The 27,490-nt window shown below is 34.9% G+C and overlaps 1 protein-coding gene across 3 annotated transcripts in view; it reads left to right on the top strand.

Moving 5' to 3' along the window:
• LOC136839424 (sorting nexin-29) overlaps positions 1-27,490 on the top strand; it is a 69,042-nt gene that overhangs the window by 16,503 nt on the left and 25,049 nt on the right. For all 3 annotated transcript variants that reach the window (XM_067105440.1, XM_067105441.1, XM_067105442.1), the window contains exons 6-9: positions 2,617-2,762; positions 4,402-4,501; positions 10,432-10,590; positions 19,122-20,683. In XM_067105440.1, coding sequence (XP_066961541.1) covers positions 2,617-2,762; positions 4,402-4,501; positions 10,432-10,590; positions 19,122-20,683 — 1,967 coding nt within the window. The remainder of the gene's footprint in view (positions 1-2,616; positions 2,763-4,401; positions 4,502-10,431; positions 10,591-19,121; positions 20,684-27,490) is intronic.

Genomic DNA, 27,490 nt, shown 5'->3' with positions numbered 1-27,490 from the left:
ACCAGTGCAAACATTCCTCAGTTTCTCTCTCTCTCTCTCTCTCTCTCTCTCTCTCTCTCTCTCTCTCTCTCTCTCTCTCTCTCTCTCTCTCTCTCTCTCTCTCTGTAGACAAGAGAATATTTTATCGCTGTCGATATTTCCTCTCTAATCACTGTAAAAATATTTAAAATGCCAGTTTTATATGCTGGCAAGACAAAACCAGACAGGCTGTAGCAAGTTCACTGATGGCATGGAATGAGTGTGTGCATATGTACGTACCCTACACACATGACTGCATTTATCTTTTGGTTTGTAAAAATAAAAAAACAAGAAATACAGTAAAAATACAGTATAAACGAGAATACTGTAGAGTAAAATAAAAACAAAATGCTGTATACTTCGGTATTATATAGATATATCATCGTAATATATAAAAAAAGATCGTCCCCACCTTATCCTAAGAGGGTGGGGAAGGTGTTGACCCTTAAACAAATATTGGAAATTGTTGAAAAGTCATGGCAAAAGGCCATTATGATGACATAGATCAGTCTACATTGATGTGCTTTTGGCAACAACGGGCTGCTGGTGTGAACATTTGTGGTGCTGAAGGCTGCTGCTTCAAATTTCACAGGCTTGCACACGGTTGCTGACTTTAGAGCATCCTAAGGTTGGCTATTCCGATTCAAAATTCAACATGGGATTATAAGCAAGAAAGTCATGGCGAAGCTTTGGATGCTTCCAAGGAGGGAATAGAGGAATTCCGCCAGTCGTTGCAGGACTTAATGGAGAAAGAAGGCATTGTTTTAGAGCAGATCCACAACACTGACAAAACTGGTCTACAGTCGACCCCGGTATTTGCTGGGAATGCATACCACAACCCCCGTGAATAGCTAAAATCCACGAATATTTGACACCCCTCTAAAAATGCATATGACTGCCTATTTTGATAGTTCAAACACCAAAAAACCCCTTTAAAAATGCTTATACCTGAGTATTTTAATAGTTTTATCACAAAAAGTGCATTTAGTAACAAAAATATGAAAATACAGTAAACACTCGTATATGTACTGTACCATAAAAATTCTCTCATCTCAGTAAAAGAGAGAGAGAGAGAAATTATTACTTTTATTATTTAATGTTATTTAATTTATACATAAAAGCTTGAAAACTTTTAAATTGCATAAAAGATTAAACATAAACACTTTTGCAGGGTTTCTCAGTATGTATTTGCAAATGTTCGTGTGTCTGTGAAAAACTCGTGTGTGACAATTAGGTTCCAATGAAAAGTTCGCGTGCCTATGAATTCGCGCAACTCGAATCGCGCAAGTTCAGGGTATTACTGTATATACATTCCCCAGAGAAATCCATGAATAGGTGAAGCCACAAATCCGGAGCGATGAATAGGCGGGGTCCACTGTATTCTATTGCTCCATACCCACCAACACCTTGCCTGATGAGAAGGCAAAGAATTTACCCGGTCGAAAGCTTTCCAAGCAGTGTATTTCTGCTTTTTTATGTGCAAGTGCTGTTAGTGGGCATCGTTGCATACCAGTGTCAGTTGGACATGCAAAGCAACCACTCATCCTGCATTGGTTAATGGATAGGCTCCCAGTCATTTGGTATCATTCGGTAAAGGCTTGGTTCTCCACCAAAATCATTTCCGATTGGTTCCATAATAATTTTTGTAAGGAGGTTATTCATCATCAAACACAGGACCATGGCATTGCTAGACATTGGGTGAAGGCTTTGCATCTCGTGGATAATGCACCTGCACATCCTAATGCAGCCCAATACGACTGCGCTCATTCAGCCAATGGACTGAGGTGATATTGTTGCAACGAAATGGCTACACTGGAGGAAGTTCCTGGAGGAGGTGATGGTAGTATTGAAGGATGAGGAGGAGAAGCAACAAGGCTTATAAAGAATGCTCTTTAAGCTTATTATAAACCAAGGCCATTAAGTTTTCATAACTCTGAACGGCATATTATCATTCTGATAAGTATTTTAAAGGCAAAATAACTATCTTTTTATTCTGCCTGCTTTCTCTCTACACAACTGAACCAATTTTTAACAGTGATACGTCTTTTCACATATACAAATCACTTCACCACTGATTTTGCCACATTTCTCATCTTTTCACCACTTCTTACTCCACATTTAAGATGCAAACAGTTGATCTCAACAGCTCCAGGCAACTACTTTGAAAAAAGTTACTTTAAAAGCAGTATGAATGGGGAAATGCTTTATGAAGAGAATGTAGTCTTGTGTTGGTGCATAGAGTATCTTGAGAAGGATTTTGACCTTAGGATAAATAGAGGCAGATCTGAGTTAGTCTAATGTGAACAGGGCTAGTGTGAATTTGAGAATGCTTGTTGATAAGAAACAAAAACAATATTGTACGCCATAAATTAGACTGTGGTATATGTACAGTATAGAGATAAAAAAATTGTTGTGCATTTCAGGGTTCTAATAAAGAAAGCTTCTTTGATTTATTTAAACTTTTATCATTAACGCAGCAATATGCTGTCAGAGTGACACAGGTGGGGTGAGGGTTTTTTAAACTGCATGTCTAAGAATGGCATTCTTGTTATGTATACCTTTAGTAACTTTTTAATAACTAAAAATTATTTTTTACAGTGCTTTGGTGGTATGTACGGGAACTCCTTACTCGTCACGAGTATGAGCGCTTCCTTCTGTTGAAGAATGTAAATACAGACCTAGGCAGGGGACGTGCATGGTTGAGGAGTTTACTTAATGAGCATTCACTTGAACGATATATGCACGTAAGTTAAAATAGTTTTTTAAATGATAGCTTTATGCAATTGCTCCTACAAAAGTACAACCTTCATTCTTCATATAGGATTTTGCTTGTGAACGCAGGCTGGAGAGGCCACTCAAATTTATTTACATGGTAGTGAACTACCGACAGGCTGGGGAAAGCCCCACCCACATGTCGGTCTGCAATCCACTTTGCTACCAGCTGCTGTCGAGTTCAGACATCTTTCATGATTGCCCAACTTTTATTGATTAAACTTGAGTGTTTTTTTTTATTTTTTGGTTCTTAACTATGTGTTTGTATTGAATTTTTCAAACCCATTGGTCAAATAAGCCTTCTTGCAAGGAATTAAGTTTGTCTTTTCCTTGCTGCTATGAATACTGTTTTCATCGGACACTAACAACTTCTGGTAGTTACAAAACAGCTGTAATGCTTGGTAATATTTGTACCTTTCAGGTATGGTAGCTTTAGCCACTTGGAAGTTCTGTGACAGTAATGTTTACCTTATTTAAAGTAATCCTGCTATCACGGCCTCCATTTGTATTCATTAGAAATACTGTAGACTATGTAGCCTTGTTCCTCTGGTTCCTGTGGCTTAGTCTGCGTGATTCTTGACTACTACAGATGATGCATTCTTCTTAACTTCACCTCCATTGACTACAACTGTGAGTTTTGATGGCGGGGGGGAGTCCACTCTGTGTTAGGCAGCGAGAGCTGAATACCCCTTGCAATTGAATGCTGCAGCAGCTCTAAAATGGAAGATAGTTGCTAATAACAATATAGTTAACACTGTGTGAGGTCATGTAAATGGAGTTGCAGTTGCAGTAGCATAAGTGAGGGTCTGTGGTGATGAAACTGAAGATCCTCATAAGATCCTAAAGGCCGACCTCTCTTGATGACTCAGTGGGTAGACCGTTGACTGGAGTTGTTGGAAGGTAATTGTGTTGAGGGGTCAAGACCCGGCATTACCGATCCATTTATCACTTAAAAATTCTCCTTTGGTGATAATTCCCCATCGGGGATATTCCCGAAGTAACATGAATTTGATATTAAACAATATTTTAACTTCATGAATATATATAAATCATGGTGTGATAAAAATTTCATACATGTATATATATACATATACATATATATATATATATATATATATATATATATATATATATATATATATATATATATATATATATATATATATATATATATATATATATATATATATATATATATATATATATATATATATATATATATATATATTTTATATTTGATATATGATTGTGTATGTATACATACAATTTTATGCATTTTTTTTTCAAGTAGATGACTTTATCTTATTGATGTTTGCTCAGTTTCTGTTTGGATTAAATATTTTTCCACTGTGCTTTATATCAAAGGAATTTAACAAAGTTTAGTGCAAGGCTAAGTTAATTGTGGATTATGGATATCCTTTTTCGTTATAAATTTAAAGTCTTCCATTTTAAAGTGTACTTCTCTGATAGTAATAATATTGAGGAACAATGTATATCTTGGCATGATGTGTTAATCTTATTTATTTGTATCTGTATGTTCATACCTTCAGTACACAAACAGACCAAAACGGCAATTTCCCATATATAACGTACGTTTTCTTTAATGATAAGATTCTGGCTGGTGATGATCATCTTCTGCAGCAGTGGTATGAATCTTGGGCACTTCTCAGAGACTTTGAAAGGGCAGCTATGCTTCCAAATTTAGCAGCAGGTTAGATTAAGTTGTTTTTCATAGTTGTAAGGTTTTACTTAGATTACCGGATTTCATTTTACTAGTATTTATTACATATGATTATAAGATAAAAATTTTTTTTCAAGTATTTATATCTTTATATACTTACTTTTTCTATGAAGGAAAACAGAAATGAAGTTACTATTTGAAAGGTCTTGGAAAGTTCTTTAATGGCTCTCCAGCATTTTGAAATGGTTATCCTTCATTTTCCTTTTATTTTTTGTATTTTTGTTAGGAACAGAAATATATTGCATAACTGTTTTTCACCCATCAATTTTTGCTACTATAAAGTTTATAAGTATTTATTTCCTTTTTTTGTCTTGATAAACGTAGAACCAGATTTTAGTCTCATATGTTGAATTTGAATAGAATATATAAGCCAGAAACCAGTTAAATAATGAAAATTCAGTGTGATCCTACAGTAGATATAAAATTTTCTTACCCCTACACTTCCTAACTGTTAATTTCTAAAAATGGAAGTAGTTACTTTTGAATTTTACATTTGAGGTTCATACATTCCCTTATGAGTTAGGCAGGAACTCCTTAATTTCTCTCCCTCCCCATTCAGAATGAAGTCTTGGGCATTACAGCAAATCTCTCTCTCTCTCTCTCTCTCTCTCTCTCTCTCTCTCTCTCTCTCTCTCTCTCTCTCTCTCTCTCTCTCTGCATTCCTGAGGTGTTATGACCCTACAGGTGTTGCTTGGTGATACCACAGTTCTCTCTCTCTCTCTCTCTCTCTCTCTCTCTCTCTCTCTCTCTCTCTCTCTCTCTCTCTCTCTCTCTCTCTCTCTCTCTTTGTGTGCTTTATGTTCATGTGTTTTCTGGCATGTTAGTTTGTTGCTCTCAGCTCTCAGTAACAATTATATCAAGAAGGTAGTATTCTGTAGCAGTGTTTGAAATGAAGGCATGTTTTATCTTCAGCAAAGGTAAAAGTTCACCAATTTTTTGGCTTTTGTTTAACTGATTTGATTGATTTTTTTTTTTAGATTTTTCCTGTGATATGCCTTAGTTGAGAAAATTTCCAGGTATCCATATTTGCAAATGCAAAAAATTTTGTCACATGTTGAAATATCAGTGTTGGGAAAATCAGTACAGAAAGTACAGTACGGTACTTTTAGCTCTGCTTGCCAGTCCTGGTAAGTCAATGACTAGCCTTTTTAAAACAGATGGTCATTCAAAATCCACTTCTTTTAGCAACTGAAAAGTAATTATCCTAATTATTTTGGTAGTAGGCCTCAACCAGCCATTTCTGAGATCGTAAACACTAGCTCAAGTGTACTTAAATGCTTATGGCGGATGATAATTTTTTTTATGACGGTAATGATATTACATGATAATTATACAGTGTAAATGAATTCAGTAAGTGAAATCTGTTTCATTACCATTATCTTTATCTTAAATGTAGCTGTAATAGCCTAATGGACTTTAGCACATAGATACTGCAAGTGTAACACCCAGCCTGTGCCAATAGTTAACACATACATTTTGTATCTCGTGTATGGTAAACACTGCTAGGCTACCTACCTACCAAATTGTTTGTTTATACTGTATAAGAGAAAAAGAAGAGGTTCGCTTTTTTCATTTTTCAATGTGTATTTATACAGTATGGTATATTTTGTTACAAGCACAGTACAGTATTTTGGAAACCAAGGTAAATAATAGCCTTTTGCTCACAGTTTTCAGTTCAAAGTGTGATGGCTGTTGTTTATAAGCATATTGGGTGTTATGGTTATGCAGTGTTGATGAGGTTACTGTACCAGGTGATATCCTATATTAAAATGTGAAAAAAACATAAAACAAAGTATTTTGGCTGGCGAAGCTTATGGAACATGAATGTAAACAGAGGGCAAGTTACAAAACATGAATGAACTGAAAATTTAATTAATGAAATGAAATATAAAATCGGTAGTAATAAAATATTCTCATGTACTGTTTTATGTATGATAATCATACTAGAGTCAACTAAAAAAAAAAAGCTGGGCAATGATATCATCATTCAAATGATGTATGTCAATGTGAATACACAAACACACACACACATTCAAGTAAAGGTTACATGGTATTATTAGGTGAAATGAATATTCACTAAGTTTAGTAAAACAGAAGATGATTAATTACTTTTATTTGGGTTCTTAAAATGAACTTGCTTGGACATGTCATCATTGAAAAACACCATATGTGCTAAAGATGTAAACATGGTAAGTTTTACACACATACAATTTAAGGTGAAATGAGAAATCAGTGATCATAATAAAACCAACGATTAATGTAACTTTTTAAGTAATGTTCTTGAAAATAACATACTATATAAAGAGCACAGTCTACAGCACAATATGAATGAAGTAATACTCTTCATAATTAAGAATAAAGAAAAGCAACAATGAATAATAAAGGCAAATTTATCAAATTAAAAGTAAAATAAATGAATGTAATACATATGATAACATCTGATACAGTTGCTGTATAAAAATACATTAATGGTGTTAAAACCTTGTAGTCTATGCGTAAACAAAGGTAGGCTATGGGGTAGCCCATATATACCTCTTTAACTACTGTATTGTGTGTTGCTTATGAGAAAGAAAAAAAAGAGGTTCGCTTTTTTATGAGAAGTGTTTTTTTTTATAATGTTATGCAGTATTTTTTCATTTTTTTAGGCAAAATAGTTAAAAAAAGTGATGCCTGTGTTATTTGCTAGTGTACTGTACATGTAATACACCTACTGTATGTTGTGTTCTTTCTGAGAGAGAGAGAGAAAGAGAGGTTTGCATTTTTGACATTGTATTTTATAGTATTTTATGTTAAGAATATGGGAAAGTAAGCTAGCTAATTGTCTTTTGCATCAAGTTTTCAGTTTGAAATGTGATGGTTATTATTTATAAGTGTATTTAGTGTTTCTGGTTTATGCAGTATTGACAAGGTAGGGGAAGTAAGGGTACGGAGTTGCCATTTTACATCTGTAGAGTTTTATTTGACTTATCTGGATTTTGACCTATTTGACAGGGCCTTGGCTTTATTATTGCTAATAACAAAGGATTACTGAACCTTGGTTAGCTACAGATGTGGAGAAATTTAGGTTTACGTAGGGTCTTCTCTTGATGGACCAATCCATCTTTCCTCATTCTCAACTAATTAACTCCATCTGAAGACAGATGACCTTGCTTCAAAGGCAAAAAGGAGACTACACTCCAGGCAGTGAGATTCACTTCTACATGCCTTTTCACAGACATTGGGTTTACAGTGAACCCTCGCTACTTCGCGGTTCGACTATCGCGGATTCACGACTTCGCGGATTTTTTCCATTACGTATGTATATTATAAGAGAAAATATATAGCGGATTTTCCGGAAATTTCAAAAATAGTCGCGATATATGAAGACCCAAATATTTCATTAATTTCATTAATAATTATTAATATCTACTAGTACTGTTGGTTCATTGCATTATGACATATAATTCAGTACAAAATGAAATTAAACAAAAAGATGCTTCACTGCATCACGGATTTTTCAGAAATATTCATCGAAAAATTAAAATTAAAAAGTACCGCCATATCGGCAGCCATATTGCGGAAAACAGCGATGTTTCATCATGTTACGTGAGAAGAACGGCTTGCGAGACCGACGCGCAAGGACTGGAAGCTTCGTATATACCCACAGGCACTCGGACAAGGCACGTGAGTGGTACATAAGAGAATATCTTATCACTGTTGATGTTTCATCTTAAATCACTGTAAAAATAATTAAAATCCGAATTTCATACGTAAGCAACTCAAGGATACTGTATACAGTCTCGTCCCAAGCTACTGTGCTGTACAGTACACACCATTTCTCTCTCTCTCTCTCTCTCTCTCTCTCTCTCTCTCTCAATGAAATATGAATTACTGTATCATAAACTTTTATGTACAGAATTAAAAATAATTTCATTGATAAATTTGTTTCTTTAGCAACTAAAAATTATTTTCCTAATTCTTTCGTTAGTAGTGAGCAGCTTCAGTCAGCTGATTCTCAGAACGTAAACATTACAAATATGGGACGATCTTTTTTTTATGCATATTACTGTGACAGGAGATCAAAATAGTAATATAGGCACTCGGACAAGGCACGTGAGTGGTACATAAGAGAATATCTTATCACTGTTGATGTTTCATCTTAAATCACTGTAAAAATAATTAAAATCCGAATTTCATACGTAAGCAACTCAAGGATACTGTATACTCTCTCATCACCAGCTTGTCAAGACTTAGTCAAGACTTAGTCGTCCCAAGCTACTGTGCTGTACAGTACACACCATCTCTCTCTCTCTCTCTCTCTCTCTCTCTCTCTCTCTCTCTCTCTCTCTCTCTCTCTCTCTCTCTCTCTCTCTCTCTCTCAATGAAATATGAATTACTGTATCATAAACTTTTATGTACAGAATTAAAAATAATTTCATTGATAAATTTGTTTCTTTTAGCAACTAAAAAATTATTTTCCTAATTCTTTCGTTAGTAGTGAGCAGCTTCAGTCAGCTGATTCTCAGAACGTAAACATTACAAATATGGGACGATCTTTTTATGCATATTACTGTGATAGGAGATCAAAATAGTAATACAGTGTTTAAGTGCATAGGAAATGTTTATAACAGTGTGGGAAAGGCTATAAAGCCTTTAAATATATACCATGTATATACAGTATATGCCTCCCTAGGGAGAGGCCAATGCTACTTCGCGGAATTTCACTTATCGCGGGGGGTTCTGGCCCCCATTATCCGCGATAGACGAGGGATCACTGTAATACCATTATCCAAAGATGACACCTTACTTGGCCAGACTTTAGCTCTCTAAGTTAGACTTCTTCAAACTCAAATATGTTTGAAGATCGTCTGGAGATCATTATCTTTGCTTCTGTTTGGGAGGCTGATTTGTGTCCTTACAGTCTGAAGATTTTCATAAGTCCACCATACCTGTGGCCTACTTCCATTTTCCCTTTCTCTTAATCCTGCCTATGATCCTTAACAGGAGGAAGTCAAGTATTTGCAATTTTATATCCTCTAGGATCTCTGAAGTTTTGCATTTATGATTATGAAGTTGACATCATTCTAGAAAAATAGCCCTTAAGATTGCTTTTGACTCTAGTCGGCTACTGTTGGATCTGTGATTTTAAGAATGTCTGTGGTAGTTGGAAACCAGTGATCAGCCAGAGGTCTGTCAAATGTATCGTTGTTCAGTCTTTTTCATAAATAGAAACAGTCTCCTAGTTCACAAAAATGAGACATTGGGGTGCCTTTCAGTTTTCAAAATACATGCTTTCAGGTACCTATTAATTTTTTTTTTTTTTTTTTTTTACCAAACTCCCTCAGCTCTGTGGACTGGAAGTACACCCGCATGAAAATGGGAATACTTATCGCTATCTGTTTTAGAGGTGTATATGTTGCAAATATTTATCATGGTACTTTGGAAGGCAACATTAAAAATAAAGTTTTGCACATTTCTTTATTGGAAAGAGCATGGAGATTAGGTCAACAAGCTTCCCTTTAGTGAATAAGAACACTGTAGTACAGTAGATTTTCCATATGTATATGTACACTATTGATATTTATATGAGAACAGAAGTTCAGTTCAAAGACTGGAGTGACTGTGATGTTACATTGATTTTTGTCATGTTTTGAAAGATGTTTTATAGATATTTCAGTATATTATGATTGTTTCACATTTTTTATGATGCATGAATTGATTATGTATTTCACAAGAAGCTTCTTTATCCCTTAGTTGTGAAGCTGATGTTTTACATTAGAATTATATTTTTAAAATACCCTTAAAAATAATTCCATTTTATCAGTGTTTCTCAAATTGTAATCAGTTTCATTGTTAAAAATGCTGATTATCAGTTGATTACAAGATCGTGGTATACCCTTTTATCTCATTTTAACCAACAGGTTTGGACTCCATTCTGTTTGCTATTAACATTGATAATAGTGATTTGAATGGGATCACCTCCAGTGAAGTGAAACAGAAAACTGAACCAGCACTTGCTGTTAAGCCTGAACCAGAAGCTCAGATTGCTGCATCAGCATCAGCTACAACAGAAGAACCTGGTATGTAAAATTGATTTGGATATTTATTACAAGTTTTTTTTATGTGAGAAGTCCCATGTTATAGGATTTTTTTATTTTATAACCTAACTTATGAGTATTATCTCTGAGACCAGTATTGTAGAGTTTTGAGGTTTTCTATAATTTCTAAGGCCTTTATTAAAGTGTGTTATGGTTCTTATGGCAGTTACATGCCCCCAATATGGTAAGATGAAATTATCACTCCCTTTTGTCCTACAAAAGAGGAAGAGGTGATCGGAATTAGTTGCTGGAGGATAGGTTGTTTAAAAGCACCAGAGATAGTCACTGCATGGCACTGTCACAGAAGTAAAACATGGTTATTCCAAGTGATTGAAACCAGGCTTTGTGATCGGATTTGAAGTGAAAGTTTTAATAGCGTTTTTTGAAATGGAAATATCACCTAGTAATCTGTGTAGCTAGTGTTGTATCACTTTTATCGTTGTTTACTATGTAATTCATTAGATTATCTCACTTCTAAAATGCTTCACCATAAAATATTTATATAATGAGCTTGCACTCTTACTCCATCTCATTATTACTTCAACCTCTTCCTTATTTTACCACCTTTCCAATCCTACTGTCCAGTCTCTAATACTACTTCTTTATAGTGCAATTCAGGGATTTTTCCCCAATCTACTTTTCATTCTTCTGGCAGTGCTTCATTTAATGTAAGTTCATCCTCTTTCCCATGTTGTCTAAACCTCTGTACCTCTATCACTTCACTGCCTTGATTATTTAGAAGGGATATCATTGCTAGGACTAAAATTAATTTTTAATGCCAGTAGTGGGAGCTGTGGTGGCCTTGTCAACCACCTGATAAAGTTTGGACCATAGAGAGATGAATATAATAGTTATATTGATATCTTAGGACCGGGATTATATAACTGGCCTATTGATCCTAGGGGTGCGCTGGTTTTGGGATAGGACTCGTTGGCATTCTGTCCAGCTAGCCTGCCAAGATGATGAGTTCATGAATGTAATGTTTTTATGTAATGCACTTAATCTCATCAAGCAGGTCTGGTCTACACTTCAGAAACCCTAATCATATTTTGCCATCCTTTTTGGGGTAGAGTTGGGGGAGGACATTTGGGAACCAGCTCTTACTGGTGTCATGCGAGGAGGAATAGCCTTCATGAAAGTCTGATGGTTTCTTTAAATTTTTCAGTTTTTTAAGATAATTTTCATGAGTGAAAGTCCAAATATTTGTACCGCAGAACCATTGACAAAGTCGATAACCTTTGTATCAACCATGGATGTGAATGCAGTATACCCAGTTAAGAAATGGTAGGGCAGATTCTGTGCCTTTAGTAGCTACTGGAAGAGATAATGGTTTATATTCAATATCCTCCTTGTAATTAGTCTCCCCATCAAATCAGATTTTGAAATGATCACCAGCTTAGGAACATTTGGGATAGTAAAGGAAATCAGGATGTACTTCCAAGAAGAAAACAGAAAAAGTTATGAATGGCTATCCATCTTTGCACCAGAAGAAGCACTTGAAGTAAGTACAGTAGTCATTTGGGTAATGTAAAGAGTATATAACGGAAAATTTGAAGAAGTTCCTTGTGACAGGACACCTAAAAGACTTGACACCTAACATCCTGACTAAAGTAAAGGTGATGACAAGTGAAGCCTCCCTTCACAAAGACCACCAAAACCCTGATGTGGCTGATAGCTAGAGAAAAAGAACAATAAGATTGTTTCAAGTTTTGTAAAACGCCCGGAAAAGAAGGCAGAAATGTTCAGTCTGGAGATCTTACTCGTCGAGGGAAAAGCTGGTTTGATTCTTGCAAAATTGTAGACTCATGCATGTTAACCCTTACAGGACGTGCTAAATATATATATATATTAAGCACACCCCTATACCGGGCTAAATTTGAAGTTGGCAAATTTAAAAAAAACATATCAATGGTAAGAGGAAGATATGCATATGCACTTGGTATAAGAAAAAAAAAATTCTAAAAATTTTTGTATACCTTCCACAGGAAGTTGAAAGTGAATATTTCCAACCTTGTACTAAGACAGTTGTGAAAAATTTGCTAATTTTATCAAGTTATTAAATATTTTTCTAATAATTTTAAAAAAATTATAATTACAGCTCACACAATATCATAACTACTGGCTCGACTGGCGCCAACTGCAGAATGCTTGGCGCCAGCTTTTGGGCGCTTGGTACCTGCTATCGGGCACTCGGTGCTCACTCTCTGGCACCTCAGCGTCCACTCTGAGGCGCTCAGTGCCAGTTAATGAGATCCTGACTCCATCTCTCGCCTACTGCTATCCTTCCTGCCTTTTTTTTATCCACTTACTCCCATGCCTGGCTCCCTCGCTTCCTTCTCGTGCCATTGCCAGTCTTGTTTTAGGCTTACTGATGTTAACCTTGTAATAGTGAAGCGTTGTGCAGTGGAGGAGTTGTCTACTCATCCCTCGATTCTCCTAGACAAAGGTCCCTGTCACACTCCCCCAAACCTGTGAGGAGACATACTGGAAGTCCAAGGGAGGTCAGGGGGATTACACACAGGTATTCGCCCCCTTAGTCAAGCCTGTTGCCTGTCCCAGGTATCGACAGGCAGCCACTGGAAAGGTCTCTTACTGGATGTGTAGTGAACGTGGTGGCTATCAGGCCCTATCGGCTCTACTAAACCCAGTCCCTGTCAGACTCCTCTAAACCTGGGAGGAGACACACTGTCAGTCCATGGGAGTCTGTTGACGGACAGCCATGGGAAAGGCATCCATAGAGATGTGCCTTTTTCTAGTGATAGTCCAGTGTAGAAAAACGCTGATGACATTTTTTCTAATGAATAGCAGCCGTTGAAGAGGCATTTTTTCTGATGATCGTCGCTCATCTGTGCTCTCCTGTAAGCGTCTCAGGGAGCAGGAGTATAGCCCACACCTTATTTCCAAAGGGACAGCCTTGTGCTTTTGTCTTCTGAACTTCTGGTTGTGGATTGCCAATTTTGGAGCCACACGGACCATCAGTGCACAAGCATTCTTTTTATCCTCTTCTATATCTCTCATTAAGTGCCCGAGCACCTATTAGCGCCCAAGCTCCCAGTAGTGCCCGAGTGCCCAGTAGCACTAGAGCTCCTTTCATATAGAGCTCACAGCTCCAGTTCTCGTGCGTTTGGCGCCATCCTACCAGTGACTGACACCAGTCTCTCTTTAGCTTGGCGCCTGTCTCTTCTGGGAACATACTGTTGTTCTTTTTTGAGCGCAATTTCCAGTTGAAAGCCAGGCTCTGGTCTTAGCCAGGCTCTGGTCTTCAAGTGGTGGATGCTGGACTCCCTCCTTTGAGTATCATACAACGCTCTCAGGCGGTTTTGTATCTTTTTCAGCCTGATCCAAAATCATTACTTGACTTAATGTTTTGACCTTCGCCTAGAGTTCCAGATGACCCGAATTGCTCCCTTTTGTGACATCATTTGGTGTCTCAAAGCACTGTCCTTTGCAGACAGGGACTTTGGTGTAAGATTTTGAGCTTGTTGAAGAAAGCTATCACCTCTACAGGGTATTGGGAGCCTAACTTTGGTTTGTAAGGGAGCAAGACAAGTGTTCTTTGTCCTTTACTACCTCTGATCCTTAGATGAAATTTGTTCTCGTGGCTGAAACTCTTGTCAAGATTGGAAGTAAGGTCTTTCTTGACTGACCTCAGGAACAAGGGCTAAGAAGATAGGAGCCTCTAAGTGTTGCCAAGAGACATCACTTCAGCTGGTCCCTTAATCCTGTCCTATGTGGTAAGGACAGTTAAATTAGTTTTTTAGATTTCCACTCCTTCTTTGGGATCGCAAGAAGGGAGCCTTGCTTCTTTTTCTTCTACTGGGAGAAACACCCAGTCACTATCAGCCCTCTTTTCTTCGCCTTGAGCCATCTACCAAGAGAATCACTGCTACTTTCAGACGGCATATATCCTCAGTCCATTTTCCCTCTCTTTAGCAGCGCCCATTCCAAGCACCTGATCAACTTCAGAGCTCTTGGCACCAGATTTCTGGTGCCAAACCCTTAGCTCCTGACACCTGTTCCAGAGTGCTCGACATTTTCTAGCCATAATAGGCTCCCACCTTTGAATGCCAAGTTCCTTTTAATAGTTTGTTTCTTCACTGCAGCAGAAGTTGTCACCTCTGGTTTTATTGAAGATCTTTTCTTTCTTTTTATCCCATGGCCGGACTTCAGTGTCTTTTGTGGACTTTCCAAGTTCCTGTGAGCATGCCAGATGTTAGTTTTGACCAAGTACAGTTCCGCATATGTTTTCAGTCTGCACGATGTATCATCAAGTCGACGCTAGGCGATATCGCATAAGGAGTCGATCCCGCCCTGATGGCCATGTCTCCGTGGCTGTCAAGTATTGGGAGGGTCGACAACTAGTCCACTTAGTCGTCCTCGAGTCTGCACTATGTTCTTAGATACTCGGTTGCAGAGACTAACCGAACAGTCCTATCGTCCATTCTCTGGGTGGTTTGTGTGAAGTTCCTGGTTATGTAGGATACTTTGTTTTTTCTTGTCCACATACATACTCCTGGTTATGTAGGATGCTTAGTTTTTTCTTGCCCACATACAGACTCCAAATACATCACAGACCCATCTTAAGAGACAGAGTCTGCCAGTTCGGGAGTTGTTAAGCTTTGGCAAGCCTTCTATTGAGTCTTCTCCCCGCACAGGGACAGGGAATCATAGTGAGACTCCGCAGTTTTTTCCCCAAGACTGGAATTTTCAGTCGGACCTACGGTGGTATCTGTCCAAATTTAATCTTTCAAAGGAAGTCCTTTCTCATGAGACTAGTTTTAGACTGCTTTTCACTCATTGTTCTGGTTGAGGGAGCCTGCTCAGGGATCTGGGAATTTCTGGGATGTATCCTTGGGAGAATGGAGCCCTCACACTATGCCATAAAGCTGAAAGCCTTTCACATAAGGCTTCAGTCCTTCTCGACCCTCGCTCTTTCCCAGACTACGGTATTCCTTTAGACTAGACCACAGTCCTTAACAAACTCCATTCTGCAAGTTCGTGCTAGCTTGGACTCTATGCTCTTCCACTTTTCGACATGGTCAAGGAAAAGCTGGCCATTTCAGACTCGTCAGAACATTATGACATTCCTCGTAGCCCCGTTCTGAATTGTAATTTATGGTTCCTGGCTTGCTGCAAATGATTGGTGTACTCTCCCAGAATCCTTCCACCTTTTGTAACTTCTTGAACAATCTCACTTTAGATACACCATCAAGGGTGGTATGCTCTTGCATGGACAGGTTTTTGGCTGTCCAGGTGTTTCTCAGGAAGGGGATGTTTTTCAGAGGTGCTACTAAGACATTTGAGAGATGCAAATGGGGATATCGAGCCACGTCTGACTGAGTAACACAGGTTGCTTGTTTACCCTGGGAATTTTTAACCGAGAACGAGGACCCTTCCATGACCTGGATCCATTCTCTCTGTCTCTCAAGAACTTAATGGAAGAGAGGATGGTTTTGGCAGCTGGGGGTTGTGCTCTGGGCTCCCAGGCGCACCCATCAGCTGAAGCTTTTTTTTCCTCACCTGACTTCCGCCTTGCCTGGTGCCAGCCGCAGCTGGGTGCCAGCTCTACCCGAAGCTTCTGGGAGCGCCCACCAGCTCCCGACCGGTTAGTTAGCTGATGACCAGCTCTGCTGGCCCCACCTACAGCCTGGCACCAGCTCAGTTCACCCAGTGTCTGGTGCCAGCTTCCAGTTGTCTGGCACCAGCTCTCCCACATCACTCTAGGGAAGAGTTAGAAGCTCTCTTTCTGCTGGAGTTTTATGGTATGACCTGAGCAGGAGTGGATGCACAGGGGGTTTTTCATGACCTTTAGTGTTCTAGCACCCTCCGTCTAAGAACATATGGTCCCCTCTTGTGATTGGACTTGTTTTCTGAGGCCACTCTTAGTTTGTGGAGAGCTATTAGCCTATTTTTAGTGAAAGCTAGACACGTCAGTACAGCCTCTACCTCCTTAACACTCAGGCACTGTGTGCCCCTGATGTCCAGTCTACAATCGACCTTTTCTGAGACACTCTCAGAGGTAAGAGAGCATTTTCCTCCTTTTAAGGGAAGCTACTCTTAGAGGTAAGAGAGCATTTTCCTCCTTGTAAGGGAAGCTAAGGATGTCAGAAGAGCTTCTACCTCATTAGCTTTCAGGCACTGTGTGCCCCTGATGTCCATTCTACAATCGACCTTCTGGAAGTGTAATTGATCTTCACTCCTTGCTTTTCGAAGAAGGTTAAAACAATTTTAGATTCTTGCAGTACCTTGTGATCATTATTATTAACCATCATGGCATTGCTGAAGGAAGCATAGGATTTTCTCTTACTATCTATTCACTTTGTAGTAAGGTGCTGAGACTTGTGAGGGCCGGGGGTTACAATATACCTGGAGCACCCATCACTGTCAGTGAATGGGTCGTGGTCTTTATTTCAGTGTAAGTGACAGTCTTATCTGGTTGTGTTTATATTAGTGCTGCGCCCAGGGCAAGGGAACTTTTTAAAGTTTTGCTAACCATCGGATAACTCCTTGAGCTGCATAACTTCCAGTGTTGCTTTGCTAGCCATCGGATTACTCCTTGGCTACAAAGCTCCCACTTAAGTAGAGGCGCTCCTGCCTTTATTGTCACGCTGCTACAGGTAAAGTTGAGCAACAACCAGAGGCAGTTCCCTACTGGAGGCTTTCTTAACCAACAAGGAACCACAAGCATTGTATCCAATGCTGGCAACTTATCTAGTATCTCAAATTATTACATGAATTAATGATTGGGAACAGAATTTGTCCATGAATCACACCACCTGTCAATTTGGATTCAGCTGAGTAATTACTGGGTAAGTTACTTATATGAAAATGACATTTTTATAATAAAAAAAAGTTTTATATATACTTACCCAGTAATTACGGACGGAGCCCTCCCCCCTCGCCTCGCGTGGACATAAAGCATAAACATAATGACGAGTATATGCTGAGTAGTTCCTGATACTCTCGTTAGTGGGCAAGACCAGTCACCTGCGCTAAACTGAATTGCTAACCTGTGAATTTTTTAATTTGAGCTGCCGAGGCAAGAGAAACTCTTAGCTAAGTAATCACTGAATAAGTATATATATATAAAAACTTTATTTAATATAAAAATGTCATTTTTGTGGTTTTAGAAACCTAGAACATCTGTGTTAAAGGTTAAGCCTGGAGGAGGCAAAGTTAACCTTTTGTTTTGTGGTTTTAGAAATCTAGAACGTCTTTGTCAAAGAGCTCGTGGTTCTCTCTGACTAATTGGATTAGGCTAGGTGCACGAGAACTAGCTCCATACATTTTACCTTTTTTGAAGGTAAACGTTCATAATGTGATAGCTGTTGCAACTGCATGTAGCTTTATGGCAATATGTTGCTTGAGGATGTGATTATTGCAGTTCAGTAAAAGTGTAGTTTGGCTCTTGCTGCTCACTACCTTAAGTATTCAGAATCGCGTCTGAAAATGATAAAGCCCTTTGTTCCCTACTAGTAATGGGTAAAGTCTTTTCCTGAACCAAAAAAGGGCATTCTTTTAGGCTCTCCCTGAGTTTTGATATTTGGGGAGCATGAAAGTACTATACATATATTGTATAGGATCGTACCTGTATATCATAAAGGTATTTATTTTCAGTTGACTGTTGGTTTATAAGGCTTTTAGACCCAGGTACAGGGTTCCCCTCACACCACTTCTGTTTTATTCTGGCTGAATTGAAGTGGTTTTCACTGCAAGACTGCTCTTCATTGCACACATATGAGTCTTGCTCCCTGAATGGAATCCAACTTCTGGCAGCAGTACAATCCAAAAAAGAATATCCAGGTCAGGTAAGAATGTTTTGGGTTTCATGCAAGAAACCTTTAGCATGATGGCTGAGTGGAGTTTGTCTTGCTGCACTACACATCATTCTCTTCTCAGTGTGGGAATCAGCTATCTTTAACAGTTGGGAAGATTCATCCCAAATATAAATTTTCACTATAAAATTTATCATGTGGATACTTACCTACAGTTCAAGTAGACCCCACCCAGCCTTACCACAACTTAGTGGGCTGTTAAGGAGAATTCTGACGAGAGCTAAAACACTTGAAACACACCTCTTGGTGAACAGGTGTGTTAGATATTCATCCGGGCAGCCATTCAATTTTTTTTTTTAATGCCGACTCCCCTATTGGCATGGAGATGTAAGCTATCTTTAACAGTAGGTAAGTATCCAAATAATAAATTTTACTATTAAAATCTATATTTTATTGTAAAAATTAAATTTTTTGGAGTTTTAATTTTGTAATTTGTTTCATCAAAGACATGTTGGCCATTTGCAGTTTAGAGAACATCACATAGAGCAGTAGTGTAATATATACACTTTTCCATAGGAAACCTATACTGGACAGGTTTTCCTTTAGTATGATATTAAGTGTAGAGTATACAGTATTTTATTACCTATAATTTTGACTAATAAAAATGGTAAATGACTTAATTATTTTAATGATTTTTTTAAGTTATCATAGCATTTTATGGTCTTCAAATTTCCCCAGGTAATTCAGCAGTTGTAAGAAAAAGGGAATTGAAAAGGAGAAAAAAGAAAATTCCTTCCCAGCTGATTTCTTTTGATGATGACTTATCAAGACCAGATCTCCCTGATGTAAATTCTCCTTTATATCATAGTGCACCTACTACATGCCTTAGCTCACCAGCTCCTACCACGGGGGGAACAACTCCTTACGCTGATCGATTGGAGAAACTTGTACATTTGCAAGGATTGCAACAGGCTAAAGAAGTTTTGAAATTGAGTAATGAAAATTCAATTACAGTGGAAAATTCTGCTTTACCTGATGAAAAAATGGGTAACAGTAATACTAAATTGAAATCTCAAGCTTTGGAAGATAATTCTACCTCAGGACTCACTGACTTAGAAGGTGCTGTTAGTATTGAAGATAAATCAATTAAATACAATGATGAGACTGTCAATGAGACTAATCTTAAACATCTTTATGAGCAGCTCCTTCCAGGACATTCCAGTCTTTCTCCAGAAAGTGATACCAATAATACTCATGATCATAATGCTCTTAGTAGTGTACCTGTGCCAAAATCTCGTCGTCCTAGCAACTTATATGATCAAGAATCTGGATCATATAGATCTAGTCAGTCAAATATTTCTGCTGATAGCTACCCTTCAAGTGAAGGAGATACTGGAGCAAATGTTTTTACACCAATTGGAAGCGAGAGAATCAGAGGCTTGATACCTGTTAGCCCAAGAAGTTTAGCAAATTTTGAAGGAGTTCCATCGGATGATAATAATTCACTAAATAGTTATTTGCAGGAAGGAGATGAAAATACTGTAGCTATATCTCAGATATGTGGAACTCAGGGAAGAAATAGAGGCACATGCACCAGTCCTATTTCAGTCACTTCAACATTACCAAGCCCATCCAGTGGAGATACTACTTTAACCCTGGATGAACTCAAATCTGCTGTACTGGAGATCAGTAGAGCTCGTGATGCTGCTGAGTGTCGCCGAGTAGAAATATCAAATGCACTGGCTCAGGAAATGGAAACGACTTCCATGTTAAGAGCAGAAATAGCACATCAGCAGGGTTTACATCAGGAGACAGTTGAGAGATTAAATGGAAAAATTAATGTACTTCATAGAGAAAATGAGCTTCTAAAGCATCAGTTAAAGAAATATGTGGGGGCTGTTCAGCTTCTTCGAAGAGAGGGAAGCATTGAAAATGTAGCATTGCAGCCATCGCGAAATACTCCTGATTATCGGGATTATCATGATGAAGCAGCTGCTTATGAGAGGAAATTGATTCAGGTGGCTGAAATGCATGGTGAATTGATGGAATTTAATGAGAGGCTTCATAAACTCTTAAGGATGAGAGAGGCACAGGTTCGTAGACTGCGAGAAGAATTGATTGATCTTCGGGGACCCTTACCGGATGAGCATGATGATGAAGATGAAATGGATGACACTGCAAGTGTAACTAGTGATTTAGATACCCTTTCTGTATCTACAACACCTAGAACGTTAATCAATATTTGGATCCCTACTGCCTTTTTAACAGGCTCATCATCAGACACCCACCATGTATATCAGGTACTGTGAAGTACATTTGTTATCTGAATGTTTGAAAATTTTAAAATATTGAGGCTATATGGAATGTTTAACTATAAAGGGTTTACAGATTTATATTGTGGCTTGTAGACTTTGTACAGAATCAGAAGTTATTTCAGACGTAGGGAATGGAAATAAGGTTTTGTTCATATATACCAGAATAATGTTTGTATCAGACAAACTACTGCCTTACTTAACCTCTTGCTTTAGTTTGAGGTGATGACCATACCCATAATTTTATATTGACCTGTATCCCCTCACCTTCTTCCTCCGGTACAAATCGTGAGTCAAGTATTTACACTGACTTGACGGCATTTCTATGGAGATCTGTTTTTAGATGGCCATCTTCAAAAAATATCTACTTTAATGGAGGATTCAGCTTCTGAAACAGATGTGTTATTTCCTACTGTTTGTGTTTAGCAGTCAAGAAGCTTGTTTGAAATGGTTTCACTTATAAACTAATTCTCATACACTTGCAGCCCCTTACATGAGAGAATACGTAAGTATGCTCTTTGTTTGGTGTTGATGAACTAATTAAAAGTTTAATGCAACATGAAAAACATCAGTTTTATTGTTAAAACATAGTATCCTAACATCTTTATCTGAGTCACAATTCTCATATATGTTTGGACTGTCAAGCTTCATTGTCTGCCTTTGGGCTGTTATATGTATTGTTCATTAATGTGACTCAGATAAAGATGCTAGGATGCTATGTTTTAACAATAAAACTAGTTTTTATATAAACCTATTAATTATGAAATAGCCTCTGTGTGAAAAATGCCTTCATGTGTGTGGAGCAAAGCATTTAAAAGATACAGTCGACCCCCGGTATTCGTTGGGGATAGGGACCACAACCACCTGCGAATAGCTAAAATCCACGAATACTTGTCACCCCCCCCCTCTAAAATTGCTTATAACTGCCTATTTTAAAAGTTCAAACACCAAATATACCTTAAACTTTCATCCTACACCAAATATACCTTAAACTATTGTCCTAAAACACTTTAATATCATTTCAAAGTCATCTTACAACATTACCTTTAAAAATATATTGCTTACAGCTACGTGTGAAAACTAGTAAAGTTACCCCTATATTCAGGCACAGCCATTTTCTCTCATAATATATATATATATATATATATATATATATATATATATATATATATATATATATATATATATATATATATATATATATATATATATATATATATATATATATATATATATATATATATATATATATATATATATATATATATATATATATATATATATATATATATATATATATATATATATATATATATATATATATATATATATATATATATATATATATATATATATATATATATATATATATATATATATATATATATATATATATATATATATATATATATATATATATATATATATATATATATATATATATATATATATATATATATATATATATATATATATATATATATATATATATATATATATATATATATATATATATATATATATATATATATATATATATATATATATATATATATATATATATATATATATATATATATATATATATATATATATATATATATATATATATATATATATATATATATATATATATATATATATATATATATATATATATATATATATATATATATATATATATATATATATATATATATATATATATATATATATATATATATATATATATATATATATATATATATATATATATATATATATATATATATATATATATATATATATATATATATATATATATATATATATATATATATATATATATATATATATATATATATATATATATATATATATATATATATATATATATATATATATATATATATATATATATATATATATATATATATATATATATATATATATATATATATATATATATATATATATATATATATATATATATATATATATATATATATATATATATATATATATATATATATATATATATATATATATATATATATATATATATATATATATATATATATATATATATATATATATATATATATATATATATATATATATATATATATATATATATATATATATATATATATATATATATATATATATATATATATATATATATATATATATATATATATATATATATATATATATATATATATATATATATATATATATATATATATATATATATATATATATATATATATATATATATATATATATATATATATATATATATATATATATATATATATATATATATATATATATATATATATATATATATATATATATATATATATATATATATATATATATATATATATATATATATATATATATATATATATATATATATATATATATATATATATATATATATATATATATATATATATATATATATATATATATATATATATATATATATATATATATATATATATATATATATATATATATATATATATATATATATATATATATAGCTTAATGATAAATAATATTGCCAAGACCAGGAAGAACATTCTTTATTACAAGCTTTAAGGTATAAACCTCATCATCAGGCTGAAAAACCACAAGGATGAGAATCAATAAAATTACAATAAAATGAATTGTCATAATAAATCTTCAGCAAAAATACTAACGAAATATATAAAATGAACAAGTAAATACAAACTAAAAGGGTGAGACGTAAAATAACGAAAAATTAAAAACACAAACATAAAAATATGAAAATAAAACTAAAGTGAAATGTAAACAAACTACCACTCACAAAGTAAAATATTTAACGACCTAATTGAGTACCTACTATGAAATTACACGATAGCTAGTTGAATACCAGACGAGTTGTTGTTCAATTCCGGCTTCATCTTTTAATAGTCAGCGACTCTGAAATTAAAAGGTCCAGTCTATTTGAACAAAAAGACAGTACCGAAAATCCAGGTCAGTGAAAGGATGGTCCTGTGTTAAACTGTGTTCTCTAATGGCAGAAAAGGGTGGTTTGGAAAGGGGAAACCTAGTTCTAATAGAAAGACCTCTGTGTTCCAAAATTCTGTGTCTGAGCCAGCGGGAACTAGATCCCACGTATCGCAGACCACACTGCGAACAAGTGAACAAGTAAACGACACAGGAATTAAGGTCCACAGGCAGAGTAGGCTTCTCTCAAAAGTGATCTTATTGTAAAAGGATTACAGAAAACAAACCGGAAACTGATTTGAGGGAAACAATGCTTAAGTATTTCTTGTAACTTTTTTCGGACCATATAGCTACTATGACCAAGGTAAGGCAATTTAATGTACTTTACATCTTTACTAGCAGTACTGTACACGGTCTGGGACAAAATTTTCATTTAAAAATTTTTTCAGAACTTTGTAAATACAAAATGGGATATGAGTTTTCAGAAAATAATTCTGGAGGAAAACCATATCTTGATGAAATAAATTAAAATCACAACAAACATTGTAGGCTCTATTAATCAAAGTGCGTGTTGAGTTCATCTTATACAACTTTGGCGAAAAAACTGAGGTAATTCAATCCCAAGCCAGTAAAAGTACTTTTCCTATAAACAGAGGTCTCAAAATTTGCCACTATTTCTGTATACCTGTACATCTAAAAATGACAACTTATTATCCTGTTCCGTCTCAAAGTAAAAGAAATGTTAGGGTGACGAGAATTAAAATATTCAAAAAACAAATCAACATGTGATAATTCCTTAAACACAAGGAAAGTATCATCTACATACCTACGTAATACAAAGGTTTGAAAGCACTAGGGCATTCAGACATCCAAATCCTTTCACAATAACCCATGAAGCAATCCGCATATACAGGTCAAAGGAATTTCCCATAGCTAAAATCTATTTGATTATATAATTTACCATCAAAAGTAAAATGCCATCAGCAGTTGCTAAATGTAATAATTTTGCAAGTCTATTTTATTAAGTCCAAACACTGATAAATGGTTTTCACATATATTATTAAGAATAATGTCGGTTGTTTCTTTCAATGGGATATTGGTGAAAAGAGAGAGTTACATCGAAACTAGCCATTACAACATCTTGGTTAAAATTGAAAGAGCATAATTCTTTAACAAATTTGGAAGAATTAGATATGTTAAATTCACCTAAAGTTAGGGTTTAAAACAAACCAAAAAAGGAAGGTTATAACTAAAAGTACCACTTGAGAAATAATAGGTCTTAAAGGGTTTCCTATTTAATTGTGTACCTTTTAGGCATAATATAATAACCAACTTGCTTAGACCTGAAGCAAATAAAGAGCTATATGTAGCTTCCCCAATCTTTATCTCTCAGACCTCTAAGCAACCTATTTAGTTTGTCTTCTAATTTCAAAAATGTGACTCACCAATATCTACATTTAAAATCCTAAATTTTTTGTATTGTCAGAGAGTATTTCATTAATTTTATCTAAATAATCAGACCTATTCATTAATACAACACCCCTACCTTTATCTGGCTTCCTGGTAATAACTATACTATTATCGTTCTTAAAAATCGACAGTAAAATATTGATTCTGTCTTTATTTAACTGATTGTCACCCTCCTTTTTCGATTAAAATTTTTGAAGGTATCGTTTTACAATTACAAATTTTGCTAAAAAGTTATTAAATGGTTTCACTGCCAAAAGTGTCACAGCCTCTCAAAGTAGAACATAGTTTTTCAAAACTTAAAAATACTTAAAGAAATTGAATTTCATGGGGGATCAAGCAAAATCAAGACCAAGAGAAAGAACTTCCTTTTCATCTGTTGTTAAATTTCTGTTAGAAAATTAAAAATAACTTTACTACTATCTATTTTCTTATTAACGCCAACACCAAGATTTCTTAACTTTCTATTGTGTAAGCTATAACATCAGCCAATTTTTTCTCAACGTTGGAATCTAAAATCGACGACAAAAACTTAAAATCAAAAAGAAAGATTGTTCTTTAAATCCCTATCTAGTGAAGACAAATCTGTTAAAACTACCTTTTCTTTTCGTTTTTGTGCTTTAACCTCAAAGTCTAAAAGTTTAAACTGCCATGAGAGATAAGTTTTTCGTGTTGTGGAAATCCTGAATAAACCTTAAATTTGATGAAATTAGGAATAACACGGTAATCCTTGCAAGTATTCAGAAATCGTAAAATTCCTCAATCTTCTTGGATCTATAACGAACCTTCTCAGTCCGTCTAAACAGCTGTAACGTCGAGCGGCCATAACGCCTTCAAAATAGTCTCGGTAATTGGGGCGGCTACTTTAGCTTAATGATAAATAATATTGCCAAGACCAGGAAGAACATTCTTTATTACAAGCTTTCGAGGTATAAAACCTCATCATCAGGCTGAAAAACTGACAAGGATGAGAATCAATAAAATTACAATAAAATGAATTGTCATAATAAATCTTCAGCAAAAATACTAACGAAATATAGATTCCAACGTTGAAAAAAAATTGGCTGATGTTAGCTTACACACAACAGAAAGTTAAAAATCTGAAACATAATAAGAAAATAGATAGTAGTAAAGTTATTTTTAATTTTTCTAACAGAAATTTAACAACAGATGAAAAGGAAATTTTTCTCTTGGTCTTGATTTTGCTTTTGATCCCCATGAAATTCAATTTCTTTTAAGTATTTTTTAAGTTTTGAAAACTATGTTCTACTTTGAGAGGTTGTGACATTTTTTCCAGTGAAACTTTACTTCACTTTTTTAGCAAAATTTCCGTAATTGCAAACGATACCTTCAAAAATTTTAATCGAAAAAGGAGGGGTGACAATCAGTTAAATAAAGACAGAATCAATATTTTACGTAACCTTAAGAACGATAATAGTATAGTTATTACCAAACCAGATAAAGGTAGGGGTGTTGTGTATTAATGAATAGGTCTGATTATTTAGATAAAATTAATGAAATACTTCTGACAATACAAAATTTAGGATTTTAAATGTAGATATTATGAGTCACATTTTGAAATTAGAAGACAAACTAAATAGGTTGCTTAGAGGTCTGAGAGAGATAAGATTGGGGGAAGCTAAACATATAGCTCTTTATTTGCTTCAGGGTCTAAGCCTGGTTATTTATACGGTCTGCCTAAGGTACATAAAATAGGAAACCCTTTAAGACCTATTATTTCAATTGGTACTTTTAGTTATAACGAAAAAGTTTTTGGTTCCAATTTTTAAACCCTCTAACTTTTTGGGGTGAATTTAACATATCTAATTCTTCCAAATTTGTTAAAAGAATTATGCTCTTTCAATTTTAACCAAGATGTTGTAATGGCTAGTTTCGATGTAACCTTCTTTTCACCAATATCCCATTGAAAGAAACAACCGACATTATTCTTAATAATATATGTGAAAACCATTTATCAGTGTTTGGACTTAATAAAATAGACTTGCAAAAATTATTACATTTAGCAACTTGCTGATGGCATTTTACTTTGATGGTAAATTATATAATCAAATAGATGGAGTAGCTATGGAAATTCCTGGACCTGTATATGGGATTGCTTCATGGGTTATTGTGAAAGGATTTGGATGTCTGAATGCCCTAGTGTGTATATAAACCTTTGTATTAGTAGAGTATGTAGATGATACTTTCCTTGTGTTTAAGGAATTATCACATGTTGATTTGTTTTTGAATATTTTAATTCTACCCTAACATTTTTTTTATTTTGCGTAGACGGAACAGGATAATAAGTTGTCATTTTTAGATGTACAGGTATACAGAAATAGTGGCAAATTTGAGACCTCTGTT

This window comes from Macrobrachium rosenbergii, chromosome 6 (genome assembly GCF_040412425.1).
Source record: "Macrobrachium rosenbergii isolate ZJJX-2024 chromosome 6, ASM4041242v1, whole genome shotgun sequence".
Classification (NCBI taxonomy): domain Eukaryota; kingdom Metazoa; phylum Arthropoda; class Malacostraca; order Decapoda; family Palaemonidae; genus Macrobrachium; species Macrobrachium rosenbergii.
Note: the sequence above shows the minus strand (reverse complement) of the source record. Positions and strands in the feature narration are given on the sequence as shown.